Genomic DNA, 25,461 nt, shown 5'->3' on the forward strand with positions numbered 1-25,461 from the left:
GAAATTTTTAGGTCGGCATTACAGTTACCTGGCATTTATTTTTGGTGCCTGAAGTCAGGTTGCTTGCTTGGTACATCCTCGTTGTTCGCCTGCCTGTCTGCTCTTTTACATACTTGGAATACATTTCAATATACTTATACACAAACCTACGAGTGTGGATTTTGCTACACAACACTTGTGTACTGGGACAAGAAAGATGGTTAAGCTACTATGTTTTCCATCCCCTCTTCCCGGCGATGGAATTTAGGCTGGAGGTTTTATGTGGCATGCTACGTGGTCTTACAGACGTTGGTCTGTTGAGGGAACTTTTCTATTAATCAAGGAGGTGGGGCATGGAAAGAAGCCTTTTCTAAAATGTGCATGTGGCAAAACAGCATTTTCCCTGCTATGGGTTATAGGGTTATCTACCTCTGGGTAAGGACTATGATGAGGTAGAGACGAATTCACAAAAATACATTTTAGTGGCAAGTCAAAGGGGCATTTTGTGATCCTGTGCCAGTAATGAGATGCTCAGACAGTATTTGCTTTTTAACTCACATGGCAGCGCATTCTGGTACTTGTTGTTTTAGTTCCCCGGTGTTAACAAAACGCTGACACGCCAGAACTGTGGGAGTGTCTCAGCCCTGACGAAGACCTATTGTGACCTCAGAACGTAATATGCGTGAGTGCGTTTCCTCTTATTTTTATTTAAGTGATACACTTTAGTCTGAGGTAAGAGTGAGAGAATAAAGTGTGAGATAGAAAACACGCTGCCAATATCTAGAGCATTCTGGCCGCTCTGAGGAGGATATTAGGTAGGAGCGTACTAAAAAGTTTTGTTTTCAGACCAAAATTTAATGCTTAGGAGTTTGACCAAGGTTCGCACGACTGAAAAAAAATATTAGTGAAATACTAATGTTGGAAAGTGGGTTATTGGCAGGGGCAAATGTAGGTCTTCCACTGTCAATAAGGCCACTAACACATGGAAGGACTCGGCATAGGTCTTAGAAAATTATTCCTATGCTCAACCCCTGGTAACGTGGCTGCGAGCAGACAGGGTTAACTTCAAAGACAAGTATGTAAAGCATTTAAAACACCATTTCGGTAAATAATTAAGACACGCACAAAAAAAGAAAATCCAACACCAATTTATAAAAATAGGTGATATTTTGATCTTTTAAATGACACCGAAACGAAAAAAAATCCACTGTAGGGAACCAGAGATATGAATCTTTAAAGATTAGTCACTTTCTAGTGCTTAGAAACCAACCATGCCCCTTTTAGTCATTTCGTTTTCTCTGACAGAGACACCTTTAAAACTTGTATTGGAGAATCTCACCCAAATGTGCCGCCTTCCCCAGCAGGAGGGGTCCAGTTAGAACACCTTCCTGAAGTTCTGCTTGAGGGTCCCAAGGTATCCAACACACAATCCAAGGTCCTGGAATCTCTAAGAGGGTCCTTGAAAGTGTGAAACTTCAATTCCGCAATCCACTTGAACAAAACCCTGACAAACCCACTGGTACTCCAGGCTGGGAAATCTTTGTGGGGATGTCCAGGTGAGCTCTGCTAACCCGTATCTTGTCCTTTTGCAGCGAGGTAATCCACAGGGCTGTAGTTTCAGTTAGTGCAGTTTTCAGAGGTCAGGCCTTAGAAATGTTTGCACAGCAAAACTTCACAGCAGGGCACTTCTTGCTTCAGTAAGTTTCAAGGAGCAGATCTGGGGGGCTCTGCCCCTCTCAGACACTTATTCAAAATTCTCCGGATCAAGCACCAGGCCACTTCTGACCAATGAGAGCAGGGTAACTCCTCATAGTTATGACCAGATCCTGTAGCATGTGATATTATTTTGTCCCAGAGTGCACCAATCTTCCAAATCCATAATGGCTGATTTTCCAGCAAGGAGGTAAGAGCTGGCTAAACACACCCCCTGGGATGGCTTATCTCCATGTACTCTCCCCCCTATCATCTGCACATATCTTCCTTAAGCCTAGCCTTGGCTCTGGGTCGAGTGTCAGAGTAAAACCGAAACCCAGGCCTCCCCTCTGCCTTTGAAGAGCATGGTTTACGAATCTACCCCCTGGCCTGGCATTCCTATAGACCAGCACACTGCCCTCCCAGTAGAGTGGTTAACCGCAGGGGTTCTCTGTCACCTCTTCAAAACAGCCTGTCTAATCCACATAGCTCTGACCAATTAGGGCAGACCACTGGAAGGCTAAATTTGAACTTACAAACAAAAAAGTCTTAAACCTTCTTTTATGTACACTTTAGGAGAAATTCAACAATATAATATTGTTGGATTTACTACTACCATTCTAGGAAGTCTTAGAATTGTCCGGCTAGTCCTCTCCTATCAATTTAATTAATCAATAACTTCCTACGATGTTAACCTATGGACCATGTAGTTTGCAATCAGGGAAAATGACTTGGGCCAGTTTTCGAGCACCAGTATTTCCCTAATTTCAACAGGACCCCCGCCCCCAGTGCAACTAGGAGAGACTTTAGGGGTTCTGAATCTGCAGAAATATTGCAGATCCTCCTTACCCAGTGCTCCTAGCATTAAAGTCGAATTTGAGCATCACTTTAACACAATGTGGAGAGTGAAATGTGAAATTTCACTTTACCCAGTCATATAAAAACTCATTTCATAAGGGTGTTTAGATAACTGACCCCCACCCCTGGGATACCTAGGGGAGACCGTGGGGGTCCCTAATATGCCAAAACATTGTAGGTTTTCCATTTTAAGTGCCCCTACCACCAAGGTCGAGTTTGGGCACAATTTACTGTTAAAAGCAGTCCTGGCCCCCAGTGCTGCTTTTAAATTGAACTTAGGCTTCAGCAAAATGCCGCTGACCTCTAAACTGCCAAGCATCAGGTTACTGGGGACTTCTAGGTAGTTGCAATTCCGTGCCCTATTTTAGGTAAACTTTTTTGAGAAGTTAAAGTGTTTCTCAAATGTCAACTATTATATCTACAATTTTCCATGGAAGACACCACCAAATTCTTTCATATATTTTAGGATTTTTTATCGAAATCTCAGAAATCTGCTTCAAGTATCGGAAATCAGAAATACACGAAGTACTACCATCCTGCCACCTTTTCTCTTCGGCCAGTTATTTTAGCACTGGATGGAATTCGTACACATTTTGCAGAACAAGGTTTCTCAGTTCCACCCAGACCCAAAGAGATCAGCTTTCCCAGGATGACAAGACTTTTAAGATGGGTCCATGCTGTGTTGCTTATACTGTATGCCTTTAAGGCTCATGCTCAGGTTCCAGTTAGAATGCATATGATGCTAGTTAGAATGTATGCTCTTGCATCTTTTGAGCTGAGGGTCAGTTATACTGGAGCAGTCCTTCATTGCAGCTGCTCCCTGGCACTCACCTGTATTTATATTACTTTGCTTAAATAAAGCTATTCACCTAACTACAGCTTGTACCATCTTTACAATTGGCGACGTCGGATTTGGACCCATATTTATATTGAATATTTTTTTTAAATGAATTTTGAGAAAAACGATGGAATTGTTTTTGGATTACCGTTTTATTTGGCGAAAAGAAGGAAATTTGCTTATCGGAACATCGACATCTCGTTAAGAAGGTTGCGGAGATTTTAGAGCTTTAATTTAATCATACCTCACGGTAAGACCTTGATCTATTGCGAGCACGGTGTCAGTTAAGTCTCCCGTCGGCTGCATCTTTCGAGCAGCGGTGTGGATTCGGCAGAGGCTGTGCCCGAGAGGAGATCTTACAAAAGTGTTCCACTCAGAACGCCGGAAAGGATCAGTGGACGTGAGATAATTACGCAAGGTCACGCAGCGTGACCTTACGCAGCGGCCATCTTGGATGTTGCTTTTGGAATTCGCCGGAGCAGCGCGAAGTTAGGAGTGAGCATCTTTCAGACTCTAGAATCGCCAATTTTATATCGATGTGTTTTTAACGGTAATTAAGGAAATCGAGCACTTTGGAAGAAATACAGGTGAGATTGTCGGGGGGTGTTAATAATTTACAAATAAAAGGTCAATTGTAAATTCATTTAAGAAAGACTATAATTATATGGAAAAAGGAGACACTAGTATAAGTAAGGAGTGTGAGATGGCGCAACAAAATTTTACTATAAGTGCTCCTGAGCCATTTTAGGTTACTGGTACCCAGCCGGGCATTAAATGGATTGAATGGAAGGAATACTTTATTAACTATATTGAAGCAATTGATGAAGGGAAGAAGATGAAGCCAGAACAAAAGAAAAGAATTTTATTACATTCTTTGGGGCCAATTGGATTAAAAATTCATTTTCGTATGAGCAAAATTGAGGATTCGAATTTGGATATTTTTGAAAATTGTATTAAAGACATGGACAGATAATTTGCACCAAAAGTATGTATTGGGGTGACTAGACATAAGTTCTTTCAAAGGAAACAGACGAAGCAAGAAACAGTTGATGAATGGATCGATGATTTGAAGAAATTAGCTATTGATTGTAATTTTAGTGATTTGCATGACGAGTTGATACGGGATCAATTAGTTATGCACAACAATAATTCGACTTTACAAGATCGTCTGTGGGTGAATGGCGATGCGCCATTAGATGATGTATTAGCCATAGAGAGAAAAGCAGAAATGCCTGGTAGATGTTCCTCAGTTGTGAAAGAAACATAACAAGAGAAAGCTTCATTGGCAATTTGTCAAATTCAACCACCAAGCCAATCACAGACCAAGTATCAGCAAAATTGGCAAGGAAAAGGGATGAGTCAACCTACAAGATACCAAAATAAAGAGACAAAAAGGGAAGAAAGAAGATGCTACCGTTGCGACAGTAAAGAACACTTGGCTTTCAGTAGGACTTGTCCTGCTTTGAGAAAGAAATGTGGGATCTGTGGGCTTATGGGACATTTTAGCAAGATGTGTCGTAGAAGAAGTAATGTTAAGTGTATTTGGGATGAGGAAGAGGAAATTGAGGAACAGGAGGGAGAAAGGATTGAATGTATAAAAATGTGAGAGGCAATTATGTAATTAACATATTGGAAAAGTCATTACAAGGCAAACCCTTATGTAACATCTCTTTGGGTGGTGTTGTAGTAGAAGTGTAGGCAGACTCTGGTTCTCCCTACACAATCGTCAATGAGGAGGTTTGGAGGGAAAGTTTTGTAGGGAAAATTGGAAATCAATTAAATACATCAGATATTTGCCCTGTTAGTTATACAGGCAATAGAATTGAAATGCTGGGTTATAGGTGGCTTACCTTTTTATTTAAGGGAAGGAGAGCACAAGAGGTAAATTGTATGTGTCTAAGGTGGGACCATCGGTGCTGGGGTGGTTTGATCAAAAGAATTTGAACATAATTTTAGACCCGAATAGTGTTGAAAAAGTTTTGGTAATGGATGAAGAGAGTAAGTTGAGTGATGTTTTGTGTAAAGAATTTCCAGGAGTGTTTGGGAGACGCTTGGGAGATTGAAAGGCTTCGAGCATAAAATACTACTTAAAGCTAATGCTGAACCAAAGTGCACAAAGCAAGACCCATCCCTATGTTAATTAGAGAAGAAGTAATGAAGAAATTACAAGGCCTACTAGATAAAGGGATCATAGAAGAGGTTGAGGCTTCTGAATGGATTAGTCCTATTGTAGTTGCACGAAAAAACCAAACGGCAAGATTTGTCTATGTATAGACTTACGCCATTTAAATAATAATATAATTGTAGAGAAATTTCCGTTACCAAAGATCAACGAAATGGTGTCTGCATTAAGGGTGCTACTTGGTTCTCGACTATAGATCTCTCTGCCGCATACCACCAGGTGGAGTTAGAGCCTGAATCTAGGTGTTTCACGGCTTTTATCACGCCTTTCGGCTGCTATCAGTTTAAAAGGATGCCGTTTGGGCTGGCATCAGCTGCGGCTGTGTTTCAGCGGTTGATGTACAGATTACTAGGAAGTATGGATATGATCTCATTTTTCCAAGATGACATTTTGGTAGCTGCAAAGAACCAGGCTGAACATGATTCGAAGTTGAGGCAAGTTTTAAAGGTGTTAGAAAAAGCAGGACTAACTGTGGAATTGTCTAAGTGTAAGTTCAGTCAAAGGAGTGTATCTTATTTAGGTTACATCATTAGTGAGGAAGGGATCAGACCGAAACCACCATTAATTGAGAATATTGTAAGTTCAGGGGCACCAAGTACAAAAGAAGAAGTTAGGGCATTTCTTGGAATGATTGCTATTAATCCAAAGCAGTGTGGTAATGTGAGTGATGGAGTTGTACGTGGCCAGGATAATTATTAATGGATTGAGGATCATTTTGATAACAGTTGTTTACAATCTCAAATGGCTGGGGTTGGAAGGGACACTAATGGAGTTGTTGATGAATTTCCTCCTGTTGGTCAGCCTTTTTGTGAAGGGGGAGGAGGGGTTGTTAGTACAAATGCTAACAATGACTTAAACGGTGTCAGTTGTGGTTCCAGTGTTGTGGAGCGAGGACATGGAAAAAGAACAAGTGTTTTATTTTCATGGTTTAAGGACTATGTTACGAAATGAACTATGGTTTTTTTGTTTTATTTTTGTTTTGTTATTTCCTTTCTTTTTCTTTTTTTTGTTTTATTGGAAGGAGGGGGGATGTGTTGTGTTGCTTATACTGTATGCCTTTAAGGCTCATGCTCAGGTTCTAGTTAGAATGCATATGATGCTAGTTAGAATGTATGCTCTTGTATCTTTTGTGTTGAGGGTCAGTTATACTGGAGCAGTCCTTCATTGCAGCTGCTCCCTGGCACTCACCTGTATTTATATTACTTTGCTTAAATAAAGCTATTCACCTAACTACAGCTTGGACCATCTTTACAGTCCATTTACACGCTCTTAATTGGGAATGACGTGGAAATCCTATGTTTATGAGTACACTGTATATGTACGTAGGGTCGGCCTTAGCGATGGTAGCACATAGTGTGACGGTTTCTTTTGGCGACACCCCCCCCTCCCCCATGGCCTCCTTCTCCACAGAGTCCTACACTACCGCCCTCCAGCAGTGCCCCTCATAGCCCCTCTTTCGCATATGTCTCATTTGTTGTAAAGTGCTAACTGGGGTTGTCTTTACTAATTTGAATGTATTTAGACCCATACAACCATTAAGAATATATAATAGCGGACTGGGGAAAAAAACATAAGGCCCTACCCTATACTATGAGGTTAGCATGCAGTTATTTGATGACAGTTCATCGATCACTGTGCTATATTAGGATTGTAACTTGTGAACTGCAAGTCACAAAAGGGTCTCTGTGACAAAAGCAGTAACCCACTGAGCTATCCACATAAAATACAGTTCTGTGATTTGCTTAGTATATGTTCTCTGCTACTTCATGATGAGTCAAAACTGCAACTTGATACAACTCCTATCTCTCTCCAGCAGGTACATTATTCACCAGAGTTATCTTGACATTTTTATTGTTGCCTGAAATCTGCTGCAAACACAAGGAACTCTGCAGCATGTGCTTTTAAACATAGTAGTTATTTCTAAACATAGCGACCTCCAAAGTCAACACCAAGGGCCATTTTACGGCAGTGCCCTAGGGGCTCAACGGGCTTTAGCGCCCGCTTGGCACGCCGAAGCCACTTTTGTGTTATAGAAGGGACCACAGACAAATCTGCGTCCCCTTTTGTAATACCGATAGCGCTGGCGCACAAACAGTGCTAGTGCTTTTTAAAGTGGGCTTTCCCTCATTTGAATGGGGCGTGGTCTCACGCAAATTAGGGAATTCCTTTGCCTCTGCACCCGCTGGTGCAAAGACACAGAAGCTTGTCAGGAGGCGCACTGACAGTGCGCCACTTAAAAGGCGGTGCACTTTCACTGCACCCCCTCATAGTAGCAAGCTGGAGGGGGGGGAAGGGGGTTCTATGGACCACCCAGACACCCTCTTGTAGGTAGGGTCAGTCACTCAGTGCACCTGCCTGCAAGGGGATCTCTAATCTCCTTTAAAAGTGCAGGCAGGTTGCCGCCTGCTCTGTGAAACACAGAGCAGCTGCTTCAAAGCCACTCCGTTTTTCAATTGAATGCATTTCTCCCAGGGCAGCGCGAGTTTGCGGCTGCCCTGGGGACAACACTTCAGTGTGAGAGGGAGCACTTTCACTGTTTTTTTAAGGTGTGCCAGGCGCAAACAGGGAAAGTGCACTCTGTCCATGATACCGACCCAATGCAACTGCCCTAAAGCTGTCCCTGAATGTACCGTGGAATGGATTAGTTACACACCCACTTCCCAGGGGTGGATCTTCCTCTAAACAAAACCCCTCAGGAGCATGAATGGCATGCAGCCCCTGCAGCCCCTGGGGCACAGGGTGGCCCTAACCCCCCCAAGGGCCCGCCATCCATTCCCGGTCCCCTATTCAACCAAAGATCAATGAATATCTCTGTAAGATATAGGGGCCTCTCATCCCATTCTGGAGGGGGGGGGCATTTTGTGTTATGCCACAGCTCAGGTGCAATAGCGCTCAGGCACATACATTAAGCAGAAATATAAAAATCCAAATACTACATCTGATTTGCGGGACTTTCAATTTAGCAATGGAAGACAATTAAAGTATTAGTATTCGCTTGATATTTTTCCTCATTTATGGGCCTGAGCTCAAGATACGCCCTTTGGCTGAGGTATGCTCTTAATTAATTCATAAATAACCGAGAGATCAGTTGCAGCTCGCATGTCTAATCACACCTCAACTCAAGAACACGTGGAGATCAAATGTGGCCTATCGGCCTAACCTGCTGCACTTGATGAGGGAACGAAGTTAGAGCCCATGATTCGACTCAACAGCCTCTGATTCTGGTCAAATCGTGTAATTTCCCCTCCTTTAAAATCTTTTGCAAGGTCTGGCTCTGTTGTGAAGCATTTAATGACCCCAGCCGAGTTCTTGTTACATAAAACTAAGAAGAAAAAACGTTCATAGCTCCCCTTCTTGCATCTTAAAGGGAAAACGATTCCCAAGCTTTGTATATATTTAATGTATTTTTGTCAGATATTCTTCATTCTTGCACCATCCCTGATACAGGGTAGTTGCCCAAAAATCTGCTAATGAATAAATTGTTGCTATGCATAAATTGAAGATGTGTGCTGAAAGTATTTACACAAGGCACCTGCAAAATGTTCGTACGGGGGCATAATCTTGCGTAATTTCCGGCATTATGCTTGTTATGCGAAATCATGAAATGGCGCCATTTTGCCACGTGGCATAATTACACGTCCATTCAAGTAAAATACTATACACAGTGCGGTCAACTGCTATTTGCAACTCTTGCACCATGTACATTTTTTTTAAGGTGAAATGTGTTCTCATGACCAAAATGGACCGACTTCCATGTAATTGTGCAGAAGGAAATTACCCACATTTTGCACATCCCTTAGGATAATTGGCCAGACTATTTGCTGGCCATAAGCCGTAGAGACTAAAATCTTAATTTTACTGTTGCACATTTTGTAGCTCAGAAGTGTTTCAAGTCAAAGTCACTGTTTCAAATGTAAATCAACATGTGACATAAATCATTATGTGCCCTACATCTGACATATATTATGTCTTGCGCCTCCACATAGGCATCGTCACATATACACCTAAAATAAAGTTACTAGTGGAAGTCTAAGACCTGAGTCTAGTTGCAAAGTCCTCCTAGCTGCGTCAGGTCTGGTGGGACAAAGATGCAGTCACAGTGAGCCTAGAGCTACCAAAACCGTCCAAATTCAACAAAAAAGGGTTCAAAATATGTAACTTCAAATAAATCTTTAAGTGTGAGTTGAAACTAGTTCTAGGCCCCAATTTAAAACTTGCACAGTAAACGTGGTTAAATACATTATCTGGAGCCTACTGTTCTAGGAGGTGGCCAGAAGGACTGGAGGTCAACTGGTGGTAACATGGCTTCCACCAGTAATTTCGAGAACTCTTCTCTGGCAGCTAAAGTCAGCTGGAAACTTCTTTAGCAAGCATTGGCAAAGACAATACGACTGGTGTTGTTTGCTAGCATACTGGTTTTGCTGATCCTTGTTTTGTTTTAAATCTTTATAGTTGGGGGATTAAAAAACTTTAATAAATTGGCTTGAAAGCAGATATAGTAGCAGTTCCTGCCACCGAAGGGAGTTACTTTGTGTGCAGATGTGTTCCACCAGGGGCAGCTCTAGGCTCATAGCGGCCCTGGACAGGGAGCATAGGTAGGGGGCCCCTGGAGAAATGCAGGCGCGGAGGCCAGTGAAGAGGGGGGGTTCAGGGTGTTTGGAAGTGGAACAGAGCCGGAAGCCGCCAAATCCCTGCCAAGGGCCGCCACACAAATATGTATCCATCCTCAGAGGATTATTATATTAAGGATATATATTGGCGTGGCGGCCCCTTGGGTTTGGCGGCCCTGTGCAGTTGCACAGCTTGCGCATGCCTAAGGCTGTCCCTGGTTCCACGTGAAAGAGCATAATGAGGCCCTTACTGTGAAGTTAGCCAATGGCTGAAGAGGGCTGACCTACTGCTCCATGCTTTATACAGTAGTGGGTGGAAGAAATATGTGAATGACACAACAACAGACCAATGGACGAAGAGGGCTTCCAGAAGCCCCTATAAGTAAGTATAATACTCACACACATGCACACACACACACACACACACACACACACATATATATATATATATATCCCTTCAAGACGCTGCTATGGCGGTTCTCCAATCCAAACTACGTTGGTGTCCCAGTGGCAGCAGCAGCCACTCTGTGTTTTGCACTTTGCTCACTCCTTTCCCCACTGGAAAATTTTATGAAACGACCCATCAGGAAACTGCACAAGGTGTTTATTGTGCACCGAAAACTATTGAGGACGACGCGTTTCGGCATTTCTACAAATACATATAAAATGCCTTCCATTCGAGATTGTTATGTAAACCAGGAGGCATAATATGTTAAAGGCTTTTTGAATGTGAGGGTAGTCTTTTTTCAATATCCATTCCCTGCTCTGAAATGATGTTGATCTTCACTGTTTATCATTGTGCACTATATGTATGGAAAATGGTCACAAACAAAATGGCATTTGAAAACGACTGCAAGGTCAAAACGTGTTGCTGTTGCGAATAAACAATTTTAAATGTGACCCTGGATTAGTGTGTATCATGGTGCATACTTTCGGGAATTAAGTTGAACGGGCCCTGGCACACATTTCTTGCACCGGCTCAAGGTGGTGGAAGTGACCAGCAGTGCTGGAGATTTTCCTGAAAAAACACCTCAATATATATATATAGTCAATCGCCACAAAAGTAGACCTACTCAGCAAAATATTGAATTCACCAAATTAATGGAGAAAATAAATAAAAATCCAGATGTAGTGGTGAAGAAATCCGATAAAGGAGGCAACATTGTCCTTTGGTGCAAAACAGATTATGAGGCAGAGGCAAAGCGGCAGCTAAATAACATAGATTGCTATGAAAAAACATCAATGAAAGCGTACAATAAAGCAAAAGACAGTATCAAAAAGGAATTGCAAAAATGGAAAAATGAGGGTTTGATAACCGTTGAAGAATTCAAATTCATGTACAACACTCATCCGGCAATGCCCTTTTTATACCTGCTGCCAAAGCTACACAAAGGACTAACACCTATACCAGGTCGCCCTATAATTTCGGCCATCAACGGTATGACGGAACAAATAGGACAATACATAGACTTTTATCTGCAAGAACTAGTAAGAAGTCTGCCGTCGTACATAAAAGACACTGGCGAGTTCCTAAAACGGATTGATAAAATGCTATGGACAGACGATTTAATGTTATTAACATTAGACATAGAATCGCTGTATACCAGCATTGATCATAAACAAGGTCTAATGGGTGTAAAATACTTTTTAGATACACGACCTGCAGAATATGTGCTTCATAACAAGATGCTCATATCACTAATTACTTGGTGTCTAAATAACAACTTCTTCACTTTTGGCAAGGATGTATTCAGACAGAAACGAGGGGTGGCAATGGGGGCCTGCTTTTCTCCGAGCTACGCGTGCTTGCACGTTGGGTTCTGGGAAAAGCAGGTCCTGTGGCAAGAATATCGACTGGAAATGGAAACAAGAGTTTGTCTTTGGATACGTTTCATAGACGATGTTTTTATTGTGTGGAGGGGCGATGATCAAAGTGCTAAAGAATTTGTTGAAAAATTAAATGTAAACGATTATAATTTGTACTTTACGTCGCACTGCAGTAAGAACATGATTGAATTTTTAGATGTTCAAGTGCAGGTAGTTGAAAAAACATTAACCACTACCGCATATAGAAAACCAACTGCAGGAAATGCAACCCTCCACGCATCTAGTGCACACCCAAGGCATCTAATCTCCAGTATACCCTATGGGGAAGTATTGCGTTTAAAAAGAATATGCAGTACTTCCGAGGAATACGAAAAATGTAAAACCTCAAGCTTAGAAAGACTGCGAGCTAGGGGATACACAGAGGATGTACTCAAGAAAGCTTCGAGTAAAGCTGATGCGAAACCTCGAACAGACCTTTTGCCCCCTGACATTGAGGAAGAAGTAGAACCAATGAGTAGTAAAGAGGCACCGAGATTAATTACTACATTTAGTAGACAAGAACGCAAGATAAGAGCTATCCTAAACAATAACTGGCCAATTGTCTTAACTGACAGCATTTTAAAAGAAAACCTCTCATAAAAAGTCCAGGTTACTTTTAGAAAATGTAAAAATATGGCCGCATATGTGTCTCAACCTCAGATAGCAGGGGCTCCTGCATCTATGTGGTTGCCACCTAAACATGGATTTTTTAAATGCACAACTTGTCGGGCCTGTAATTTCGGTAAAAACACCACTAAGTATAACACCCCCTTTTGTGATAAAGAATACAGGATTAAAGGCAATTATGATTGTCGTACGGAATTCGCTGTATATATACTTACCTGCACGTGTGGGCTCAGATATGTGGGCAGCACCATTAAACCAGTGCATGTGAGAATATTGCAGCATATACGTGCAATCATCAACAGTGACCCCACCTACCCTGTGGCAAGGCATTTTAAAGCAGTACACGCAAAAAATATTAATTGCCTGAGCTATTTTGTCATCGATGCAGTACCGGTACCTAAAAGAGGTGGGGACAGGGAAAAACTTTTAAGACAATTGGAGACGAGATATATTTTAAATTTAAATAGTAAATCTCCAAATGGATTGAATAACACGGAGGACCTGCACACATTTCTATAAAACAAGTAAGAACATGGCAACAGTAAGAAAAGTCCTCATATGCTAAACGCAGAAGCTGATCTCTCTTATTTTAAGACATTTTAATACATTTATATTATATACACTTTATTGTACAAACACAGAGCACTTTTTGGATCAATACATATACATGATTTCTGGGCCCGGGCTCGGAATCAGAATCATGGGAATTAGCGAAGATATTGCACATGCTATACTATTTTAAGGAGGTTGATGATGTTAAATGACAGGTAGAAAAACCATTTGCACATAGCACTTTATTTGCGTAATTTTGCACATGATTTTGGTTTTTAAGCATTTTATGCTGTTATTCTTTGAAAACACTTATGTTTTAGAATTTCAAAACTGAATTGCGAATTTTGCACAAGAGTATTTGAAGCTGCTATATTTGGTGCTCTAAAATGAAATGAATTTTAGATGCTCTTAAATGGTTATGAAATAATTTTTATATATGTGTTGTCTATTTAATATTTATGGCATATATTTTGCACATTCCAAAGATATGACTTGTCAAGACATTAAGCATTGTAACATCAAAAAAAGTATAGAACGTGTTAAAAAGAGGAAAATGTATTATCCATATTAGTATCTTTACACTTTTCATTGTCACGTGGTACAAAGGGGTGTGAAAAAACAAGTATTTAAGGTGAAAGTAACTGCATAATCGTTATGTGATCAAGGTTACCCGTTAACCGAAACGCGTCATGCTTGAAAAGAAAAGGAGAAAATAAAACTTCCTGAAATACATCACTTGCTGTTTGGTGGTCCGTCATTCTGTGGCGTAAACGCGCTGGTTGCAGGAACTGCAAAGATATATATATATATATATATATATATATATATATATATACATATATATTACCTACTGGCAGTCGCCAGTAGGTAGTTATAGTTAAGACTATGGGCGATATGTATCAACATTCCGTTTTGCGATTCCTAAATAGCGATTTTTAAGGAATCGCTATTTAGAAATCGCAAAATGGTATGCATGTAGAAATCAGCTTCTTTTTAGCGATTTCTTAAAATTCCTTAATTGCAATTAGCAAATTGCTATTCGCAATTAAGGAATAATTTCCCATTCATTTCTATGGGCCAGGAGGCCCATAGGAATGAAGGGGAAATGTGCGATTAGCAATTAGCTAATCGCAAATTGAGAATATTTTCAAGGGTGCAGGGGTGTCCAAAGGACACCCTGCTGCACCCCTGAAAATGACATGTGTGCGCATATGGAGCACATACATGCCCTAGGGCATGTATGAGCGTCACATGGAACCTTTTGTTTTTAAAAAAAAAGCTTTTTTAAAGGAATTCGCAACTTACCACCAACTTGAAGTTGGTGGTAATTTGCGATTCCTTAGTGACCATTAGCAACATTTTTTTGCATCATACATTGCATTAAAGGAATCGCAAATATTGCGATTCCTTAGATGCAATCGCAAAATAAGGAATCACAAATTCTGCTATTCCTTATTTTGAACCACATTTGCTTAATACATACCATATTGAGAATTCGCATTCGCAAAGGCCGAAATTCTGCGAATTTCGGCCTTTGTGAATGCGAATTTCAATGATACATATCGCCCCTAGTTTCCATAGGAAACGCGTTTTCCCAATAACTTTGACGCCGGTTGACGAATCCTCACAAATTTTTAAAACTAGTGATCAGCTCCGGTCAGCTCCTGTTTTGAAAGTTTCGGGGTGATTCGCCAAGCGGGGGCCGAGAAAAAAGGGGGGTCCCAAAACGCGTTTTCCCCATGTTATTTTCTATAGGAAACTTTAGACAAAGCTACAGCCCGAACTGCTGAACGGAATTACAACAAATTTGCCAAAAAATTTAGCTCTTAGTTCAGAAAGAGCCTTTTTTGTTAAATGGTGTAAATCCATTCAGTAGGTCCTGAAAAATTAAAAAATTAAAAAACGTTCGAAGTCTGGGCGGAGCCTAACTCCCCAAGCACGAGCTTGGCTCTAATTGGCTGCCAACACTTCATACCAGGAAGTGTTGGCAGCCATCTTGTGTCTCGCATCAAGTAAAAATCAATGGATTGTTTAATGGAGGAAGATGGTGCAGCGAGAGAGGCTGCCTGCCAGCTGGGTTTTTTTCTGAAGTCGGCAGGCCGACCTGAAGGGTTTGTTGATTTTGTTTGTTTCAAGAGCATTTATTCCTTTTTCCAGCACTACTTGTTTAGCACACAGTGTACTATGAGTACAGCATGGCAGCACTTTTGTTAATCTGCAGGCAATGTTTGAGGAGTCTGCGGTCAGTAGAGGGCAGGGGAAATGTAGCTCTGTTAGTGACTAAACTGCACCTGGCTAATAATGTATAAGCATAATTTCCCTATCATCATCTCCAGTTACAATCAAAGACCCTCATTGTAAGTAATGAAGGGCCAGTGCACAGGAATTCCCAATTCAGAATTATTCATAGCGAGGGAGTCAGTTATTCTAAGATGCCAAATATCTGGACGTTTCCAAGTTTTCTCATTTGCATACGGAATCCATTCAGCATGCCCCTTTTCATGGCAATTCCATCATTTAGGACTTTTTTTCTGGCACTTATTCCGCCATGTTTAACCTGGCAAAATGTGTCTGCAGAAACCCACAACTGCAGTGTTGGGCCTCACCTTGGAATCAGTTGGAACACCTGTTTCCATCGAAATTGTGATTTCTGAGATTTTCAGAATGAGGCTCATGTGGATGGATACTGGTACTCAGTCTAGTGACCAATAACACATTCACAAGTGATAATAAAAACTGTAATGATTACTAGAAAATAAAAACTATGGTCTATAGAAGGACCAGCAGCTCATTCCAACCACTGAGTATCACTGCATCCAGCTGAAGTCGTTAGTTGCTGTATGTGTTGTTAATTCTTTATGACACTTACTGATTGCCACTTGCATGTGTGCCTAAGCTGCTCTGTTACTCAACTCTAGGAGACATAATGGCACAGCATGGTGTTATCTTTCAGAAAATTTGACTTTCTGCTCAAATAAACTTCATATTAAGAAGCCCACAGATATGTGGCTAAACTAAGACGAGTTATTTCCTCCCACAGAAATGCAGCCATGGGAGTGAGATCGTGAAAGAGATGAAGACAAAATAGAGGGATGGGCTGCAGCAACGGTTAAGGTTCACCCCAAGATTTTACTTTTCAATCCCAAATGCTCACATTTTTCTTCCTCCGCCTTTATTTTGATACCTGATCTCAGAAAATCTAAGTAAAGGAAGAGGAATAACTTCTTAAAGGTCAGAAAAATAAAACCAGATGACCTTGCAGAAAATAAACTAAGTAGTCTTAGGGTGAGACATCATAGGGTGCGTAAACAATGGTAGAATTATCAGAGAGAGAGTGATTGTAGGCTCCTGATGATGCTTTACTAGTGATGTGAAGAGTTGAAACACCGACATGATGCACTATTTTGGTTACCAATCTGTGGAGTGGCTCCAAGTTCTTTATCACAGATCATACGAGGACTTCGTTTTGACGTAACATTTTGTTTTGGAATACTGCAGTGTTCTGCATTCATCTCACCGCTGGGGTAAAGGATTTAATTAATTTGTGTCATTGCCATCAGTTTGCATGGATATAAGAAACTGGGAACGAAATCGGTCTAGTCATAAGCAACTTTTTGATTCTTTTTAACCAATGTCTCATCACTGCCAAAGTGCACCCAGTATTGATCTGTTAACTCTTAGTACAAGTCAGGCATGCCACAGCGGCTGCTACATACACGCTCAATCTGAGTTGAGTTTAGTATTGGTGGCTGCCTTTAAGTAATGACCAAGGCCAACTAGAAAGATTATACTAATCAACCTTTATTTATCACCAGAAGTAATTTGGACTTTTGATAAATTACAGATGGCTTTGCAGGATATAAAATTGTTTATAGAATAATTTATTCAGTAAACAGTAAAGTTGGAACCTCAGCATTCATAAGGCTGCAATGAACGCAGAAGCAGCATGCAGTGTGGTCTACGGGTTCACTGGGAAATATGGTAATGGTCTTTCTCCAAATGTACACGAAGTTCTGACAGCAAATATGACAATATTTGGGAACATGGTTCTGAAATTTGGGATTTGGACAGAAATGTATCCATCGCTGGAGCAAGTGAAAGAGAGTTATGGAAAACTGTGGATATTCTCAAAAGGCTTTCGATACATTAGGGCATATTTACAAGGAAACTGTCGCAGCACGGCATTAAGCCAAGATTGCTAACGCTGCGCTGCAACAGTTTCCAAATTCAGGGATGTGCCCTATGTACAAGAATGCGGTGCACCCCTGCGTTTCCCTTAGCACTGGCGCTACATTTAGCGGCGGTTAGAGACAGAGCAATGGAAAAGCCCCTTCTCTTTGTGAACGAGACTTATTTACGCCTAGCATGAAATTATTTCAGGGTGTAATTTGGAAACCATGCACAAGACTTCATAAAACCAAGTACCATAGTGGTGCCAAGAACAGAGTGCTACGGCGTGAGATGTATGCAACCACAAGATGCGGAAAGTGGCCAATCTCCTGAGATCATAACAGTATTCCATCATTAAAAGGGGCAAGGCTGGGGTGTGAACCAACTCTACTTCATTTTAAATATTTCCTCTTCTGGGTGTTTGTTTCTAACACATATCTGAAACTTTTTAGGAATTGCTATAATTCTATCTGTTGTTATATACTAATGATTCAGTTTTTAATCTTGATTTTATGTGAAAAACCTGGGTCAAAATGTAATAAAAAATTGTGGGACATGTAGTACAAAGTAGTACTTTCTCACAGTGCTTGTTTTAGCTCGGGTCTTGATGCACAGCCAGTGATGTCTAGCTTTTGACACTAGTATTTCGTTCCTGTTTAACTCATCAGATGAATACAAAAAGAACAGTTGATTGGAGGAATGCTTAACAATGTCAAACACTCAACCCTAGTCAGAGATTTGTGCCTAAAACCATAGTTTTTTGCTCATCGTGCCATTGCAGATTGGACCTAGAAATTTGCAAATCAGTCTTGACCCTGCTCCCCATCGGAACAGTCCAGTCCGAACTGCTAAGCCAGGTCATCCCTGGATCAAAAACAAGCATCCTAGGACCAGTTTTGGGGTATCACCTCTCTTCAGCCACAATAGCTTCACTCCGGTGGCATGTAGGCATGGGACCCACATCTTGGCGTACACATTCCACTTAGGGTGACAAATGCAAAAAAAGCAGTTGTTAAATGGAATGTTGAACAATGTCAAGCCTTCACCCCCAGTCAGAGATCTAGGCCTAAATCCATCGTTTATTTGCTGACCATTACGTTCCAGTTTGGGCCCAGCCATATGCAAATTAGTCTTGACCCTGCTCTTCATGGGAACAGTCCAGCCTGGTCTGTAAGGCCAGGTCCTCCCTGGACTGGAAACAATCATCCTAGGACCTAAGTGGGATGGGTATGCCCAGTGTGCCCAGACATGGGTCCCATGCACATTGTGTCACTGGAACCAATCTGTACCCAGGTGCTGACCCCATAACTAGGGCAAAACTAGTCTTAGGTTGCTTGTGTTCCGGTTCATAGCTTGGCAGTTCAGACTTGTCTGTTCCCATTGGAGCAGGGTCAAGACTGATTTTCATATTGCTGGCACAGCATTACTAAGAACCATGGAATATATTTAAACACAACGGGCCCTTTTTACAAAGAGCCCCCGTACTTGTGGCGAAGGCTCCGCAGTGATGGCCGGCATGACTGCTGAGCCTCCGCCACAAGTGCAGAGGATCTTTGTGTATTGGGTCCACATTTGTGTGCCTGTCGCTGATGGGCACAGGCAAGGGCTCCACCTTTCCCAGAGATAGTGGGCACTGTAAATAGCACATCTGTGCTGAGGCACCAGTGGTGCCACCACTGAGCCGCCATGAGCAATGTAAACAGCGGTAACTGGGCTGGGGCTCACTGGCTCTGACAAGGAATGTGCTTCAAATGGTTGCCGTCTCCAGTCTCGATGGGAAGGGTATCCAGCTGTGAGAAAGCCGGGTCTGAGTCTGGAGCCCCCTTGAACACCCCTGATTGCCCACTGTCCTGTAAGGCCGCTCCAGCCCTTGTGAGCAGCAGCTGTGGCCCGTGCAGGTAAGAGCGGTGGGGCCAGGTGGGGGGGATTTCGACAGCCGACGACGAGGGGAAATTAATTATTTATTCAATTTTCCCTCACGGTTGTCTGTCAAATCCCCTCCCCAACCCAGCCCCACAGACCCCCACAGCCATTACCTGCATGGGCCGCTCCTGGTGAGCAGCAATCTAAAAGCAGAAACAAATAACGTCACTTTTTCATCATTGATATTATTAATATTGGCTGTTAACAAGAAGAACCGTTGGGCCTACAGTTATAGGCCTCTCATTGGTAATGGAAATTGTAATTATTTTTGCACGTTGTATGATAATTACACAATATCTCAAGAAACATTTGTCTCACTGATATGAAGTTTTGTAATAATTCCTTACACGAGAGAGAGTGAACCTCGCCAAAGCAATAACACTTGCTCTGCATATTCAAAATGTACCCCCATCTCCTGATTTAACCTGCATTAATTTCCATTTCCTCTTTGTTTTTAGGGCTCCACAGCACCTGGGCATACTCAGGTAAGGAATATTCCATTACTTTAGCTATGCAACCAGATTCACGTGTGCACAGCACTTAAGCAGTGTGGATAGGCACTGTACTGAACATTTAGCTGTAATGACAGTACCAAATCACTGAGCCAGGCACTATGGGCCAGATGTAAGTGGCCATTTACCGACTGGTAATGGCCGATTTCGTCCGTTACCGACCGGTAAATGGGTATTTGTGATGTAGGGGCCCTATTTTACCGATTCGGTAAATTTACCGAATCGGTAAAATACCGAATCGGTATTTTTACCGATTCGGTAACTTCCTGATGTAGGTGGGACTCTTCTGAGTCCCAAAGTCCTTACAGATTCGGTATTTTACCACCCAATCCAATTGGGTGGTAAAATACCGAATCCAGGTGTGCATGCACATTTGTGCATGCACACCTATGCCATGTGACAGACAGACATGCCCTTAGGGCATGTCTGTGTGCCACATGGCACACATGCCTGTATTTGGGGTGCTAGAGGGTGTCAACACCTTGCAGGAATCGGTATTTACCGATTCGGTAATTATCGAATCGGTATTTACCATTGATTCCTATGGGCTTCACAGCCCATAGGAATCAATAGGAAATACCGATTCGGTATTTACCGAATCGGTAAATACCGAATTTTAAAGAATCGGTAATTCAATTACTGATTCTTCCTAAATCTCCCTCCTTCATATTTACCGATTCATAAATACCGAATCGGTAAAATTCGGTATTTATGAATCGGTAAATACGATTTTCCTACATCTGGCCCAAAGACCCTTCAAAGGTATAGCACGGTTTCGCAATGCTTTCTATTGTACTGACATGTATGGTACTGTGTAAAAACCATTACCGTGCAAGTCACATGAGTGCAGTACATCAGTTTGTTGCAGTCTTCTAGCCCATAAACCTGTTGCCCTTACACCTCCATCTTACTCCTCCATTCTTCTTTGAGACATTCCATTTATGCCGTAAGTTCTCTTCCCACCTCCGTTGGGTCTAAACACTATAGAATTCAGCTCACGAAAAATCTGTAGGCTATCTCTTCTCACATTGTGGCCAGACAAGACAGGAGCGAACCACAATGTGCAGGGAGGGTGGCTACTGCAGCTTTCTTCCAGTGGCGGCCGCCACAATCAAGAGGTGGTGTGGCGGGTGGAGGGAGCGTGGGAGAGCAACGGCGCTGGGGGGTGGGGGTTATAATAAAAAATGAATGTAAAGTAAAAACTTACCTTGAGCTGCCTCCCGCGTCACGCTCGGTCTCCTCCTTTTTGGTCCCAGCAAGCTCTGGGGCCACGTCACAGACTCCCTGCAATCCCTGCTCTGCTCTCACATGAGAGCAGTGTGAGGATTGGTCTGAGCAGGCAGGAAAGACGCCCTGGTCAAACCAGGGAGTTTGTGGGGTTTCTCCAGCCCAGCTGCTCAATGCAGCTGGGCTGGAGAAAACCTAAGTGCGCATGTGTGTTTTGGTCGGCCTGAGACGGGTGGCCAAAACCCATATGCGCACTTATGGACTGGGGTGCACTTTGCACTCCTCCTCCCAATGCCCCATACCTCCCATCAAAAGCTGACTTAGAGGCGCAAAGCAAAAAATAATACGATGACATTGTTTTATTTTTTATTTACTGACTCTGAGCCAGGCAGTGGGGCGACGCTCCTCCGCCATTGCGGAGGAGCCACCACTGCTTTCTTCTCATTAGGCTCCCAGTCTCTCACTCAACTTCAGACTGCTCACAACAGTTCTGTTTGTCTTTTATTTCTAGCTCGTTTATTTTTAACATGCCCTGTTCAATCGTCAATACCTTCATTGTTTACACGTTCATTTTGATTTTCAATTTCCTTTTCCCTGCTCCCATGGTGTCCTCCTGCTACCTTTGATTGATTGGCATGAAACTTGATATAGCAATCAAAAAACAAACCTTCTGTTAAGTTTGTGAAGATTCACCACACAGTGACACTTGTATTAGAAAGTTATTGTTTTTTTTACAACTGCTCCATTTAGTTCACCCACCGATCCCACTCTCACTCTTGGTGGATTGGTACAAACCTACAAATGCTAAAAGAAGGTTAGAAATCAACAAAAAGGTGGAGAAAGTATTAATACATCAAAAGTATTTTTGACCCCCTTTCCTTATAACTTTGCCTCCCCCCACCTCTGGATGGTCATGAAACCTAAAATAGCTGCACTGAGTGTCACTTGATAAATACTTGCCACACTTTACACAGATTGATCAAATAGCACCAATATTATAAGCAAAAGATAATGCTGTTGCCCCCCTCTCTTTATGTCCCCCTTCATGGATTAGTACAAAACGTGACACACCAATAGAAAATTATCCTTTCTAGCTTCTGCCAAATTTTGTGGAGAATCATCACACAGTGCCAAACCTATTGGTAAATTAACACTTTTTGCACTCCCTTTTCAAGGAGGGCGTGGTGGCAAAAACATGTGCATATATGTAATAAAGTAATAAATATAAAATTAATTTAAAAAATAAAGTAGATTTAATATACATTTTTACAAATATAACAAATAAACTTAATTAGAAAAAGTTAAACATATACATAATAATTAATATATATATTTACTTTAAAACAATTAACAAACTTTAAATTTAAATTTATTTTGTCATTTTAAAATTATATAAAAATTTACAAATATATATATATATATTTATATATATCGGACACTCTGTGCCCAAATCCTGCACGGTAAACATTAATTTGGACTGATATCTACGAGTCCATCCCCTCACAGTATTGGTTCCAGCAAGGTGATACCTGGGAGATGCAGTATCTACAGCACTCCCGTTATTGCTGGTCATGTGCAGGGGAGTGTCAGAAGCTCCCGCCAATGGGAGAACGCAGGATTATTTAAGGACGCAGGTGTGACAGCACTTTTATTGACAGCTGCGTCCGAAGAAGGCTGAAGGCAGCCGAAATGCATCACGCCATATGCTGGTTTTGAATAAACGCTTTTGAAGAAATCCCCTGTGTGGCCTCTACCTTTCATGATTGGTCACCAGTAGGTAGTTTTAGTTAGAACCTAGTTTCCATTGAAAAATATTTTCTGATTTGCTAATAACTTTGGTGTCATTTGACGAATATTTGCGAAATTCTCCCAAAATAAAGTCTATCCAGGTCAGCTTCTATCCTGAAAGTTCCGTGGTGATTCGCAAAGCAGGGACTGAGAAAAAAGGGGGGTCCCAAAACGCGTTTTCTCCCTGTTAATTTCCATGGGAGATTTTGTGAAGAGCTACAGCCCGAACTGCTGAACAGAATTACCCCAAATTTGGCAAAAAGGTAGAGCTTGGTTCAGAAAGTGACCTTTTTTTTAAAATGGTGTAAATCCGTTTAGTAGTTTTTGAGAAAATCAAAAAATAAGAGTAAAAAAATCAAATTTTCATAGGATACTTTGTGCAAGGCTACAGCCGAAACTACTGAACGGAATTACCCCAGATTTGGCAAAAAGGTAGTGCTTGGGTCAGAAAGCAAATTTCTTTTAAATGGTGTAAATCCGTTCAGTAGTTGCTGAGAAATTAGAAAAATAAAAGTTTCAATATCTGCGCGGAGCCTTAGTCCCGAGCACAAGCTTCACTCTGATTGGCTGCCAACACTCCAAACCAGAAAGTTTTGGCAGCCATCTTGTGACTCGGTAGAAGCGAGTCACCAGAAAACAGAGAAACAAAAATTTAAAACAAGAGAAGGAGGCCTGCTCAGGAGGTCCCAGAAGGCCCCCAGGGCAAAAACAAGTGTCTAAATAAAAAGAAATTCAGCACAATTCACACTGGGGTCACGGGTTCTCGCGTTTTATTTTAATGAGGCCTCTGGGTGGGCTAGGTTCCGGGGTATTTCTTAAAAAATAATAGCAGGGGCTCGCTGGGGTTGGAGGGCCCTTAGGGGTCCCCGCAGCCCTGGGGCTTCACTCATGTTGGGAGGAGGGTTGCGTGGCCCCCGCCCTAGAGCCCTCCATGTGCTTTTAACTTTGGCATTGTTTGACCAATCTTTACGAAATCTACCAAAACGTTTCTCTTTTTTGATCAGCTCTTATCTTGAAAGTTTGGGGGTGATTGGTCAAGGGGGCTGAGAAAAAAGAGGGGTCCCAAGACGTGATTTTTCAATGCATTTTCCATAGAAAACTTTAGACAAGGCTACAGGTCAAACTGCTGAACGGAATTACGCCAACGTTGACACGGAGAAAGGTCTTGGTCCAGAAAGTACGCTTTTGTTTAAATGGTGTAAATCCATTCAGTAGTTTTTGAGAAAAATCTAATTTGACAGATATCGATATTTGGGAATTCTGACATGTGATTGGCTGAAGAGTTACAAGCACAAGCTTGGGGTTGATTGGCTGTGAACGGTTGAAACTAGGAAGTGTTGCTAGCCATTTTGTGATTCAGTCTGTCAACTGGCATCTCTCCCTCTACAAGCCATCGGGACGTAATACTACCTTTGAGAGGCAACACTGAAAATATACTGCAGCTCTGTCTGTGCAAGATACCCCTTTCACGGTCCCTCTCCTCACATCACCGGCTCGCGGCTCGCTCCCCACGTCACAATAAACCAGGACCTCTCTATGTTGTGATGTACCAAAAACACGCACATGCACAGAAACCCCTATCCGGCTAGCTATAGTATGTCATTCGTTTTCCATACTACTGCGGAGCTACTAATGATCAGATATCCTAGAACAATGTGACTGAGGTTCTCTCAGAATTCGTGGAACAAGATAGTCTTTCGCTTATACACTGATACCTGTTCACAATGTGAGTAACTAAAGACTTTGTATAGTTTGTACGAGTGAAATGTCCAACTAACTATAATGTCCCTGAAACCTATGTTTTTTTCAGTGAATTTCTAAGGTTTTTTAAATGCTAATTTCTAACTATAACGTGCCTGAAACCTATGGTTTTTTCAGTGAATATATATATATATATACATACATACATACACACACACACACACAGACACACACACATATATATATATATATATATATATATATATATATATATATATATATATATATATATATATATATATATATATATATTGTTGGACTTGGCCCCTTTGGCAGGTTCACCCCAACACTTTTTGCATTTTCCTAGCCTGTTTCTGTACCCTGGTGCTGGTGATTTTAGGCCTCTGCGCACTTTTTCACTGTGGTCCAATGTAAAGTGCGTGCGCTCTCTGTGTATGTGTGGTGAGACTGGCTTGCCCTCCCATAGGAGTGCATGGGGATATGTGTGTCCATGGTAGTTCCTGATGTGTGGGGAGTGCAGGGGCGAGTTTGGCATGTGCGAACTCGTGATATTAAATGCTGCACGATGGTGTGCGCAGGTTGAGTGTGTCTAGTATAGAAGTGCCACTTTTAGAAGTTGGCATTTCTGTGTACAGTGAATGTGAATTGACTGTCTGGCTTGTGATTAAAAGGGGCTGGCTGGTGTGCTTGGCTCCAGGAGCCAGGATGGGTCTGACCGGTGGTGAATGGGGAGATCTGCATTTTGATGGAAGGGTGGAGTTGCACCTGGGACCTGAATAGGGCTGTGCCTTCCCTACACAATGCTGGCTCCACCCCCTGTGGTGCGTCTGATGTCCTTAGCCTGTCCAGTGAAAGGGAGAGAGGGGCTGAGCAAAACAAAGTGCTCAGGAGTTCCCCAGAACCAGTTGTAGCTGG

General features: G+C 41.9%; 1 protein-coding gene across 1 annotated transcript in view; it reads left to right on the forward strand.

Moving 5' to 3' along the window:
* LOC144766893 (serine protease 27-like) overlaps positions 1–25,461 on the forward strand; it is a 92,150-nt gene that overhangs the window by 16,152 nt on the left and 50,537 nt on the right. Inside the window, exon 2 of the mRNA XM_078650603.1 lies at positions 19,756–19,782. Within this exon, the coding sequence (XP_078506729.1) occupies positions 19,756–19,782 (27 nt within the window). The remainder of the gene's footprint in view (positions 1–19,755; positions 19,783–25,461) is intronic.

Source organism: Lissotriton helveticus, chromosome 7, assembly GCF_964261635.1.
Source record: "Lissotriton helveticus chromosome 7, aLisHel1.1, whole genome shotgun sequence".
Taxonomy (NCBI): Eukaryota; Metazoa; Chordata; class Amphibia; order Caudata; family Salamandridae; genus Lissotriton; species Lissotriton helveticus.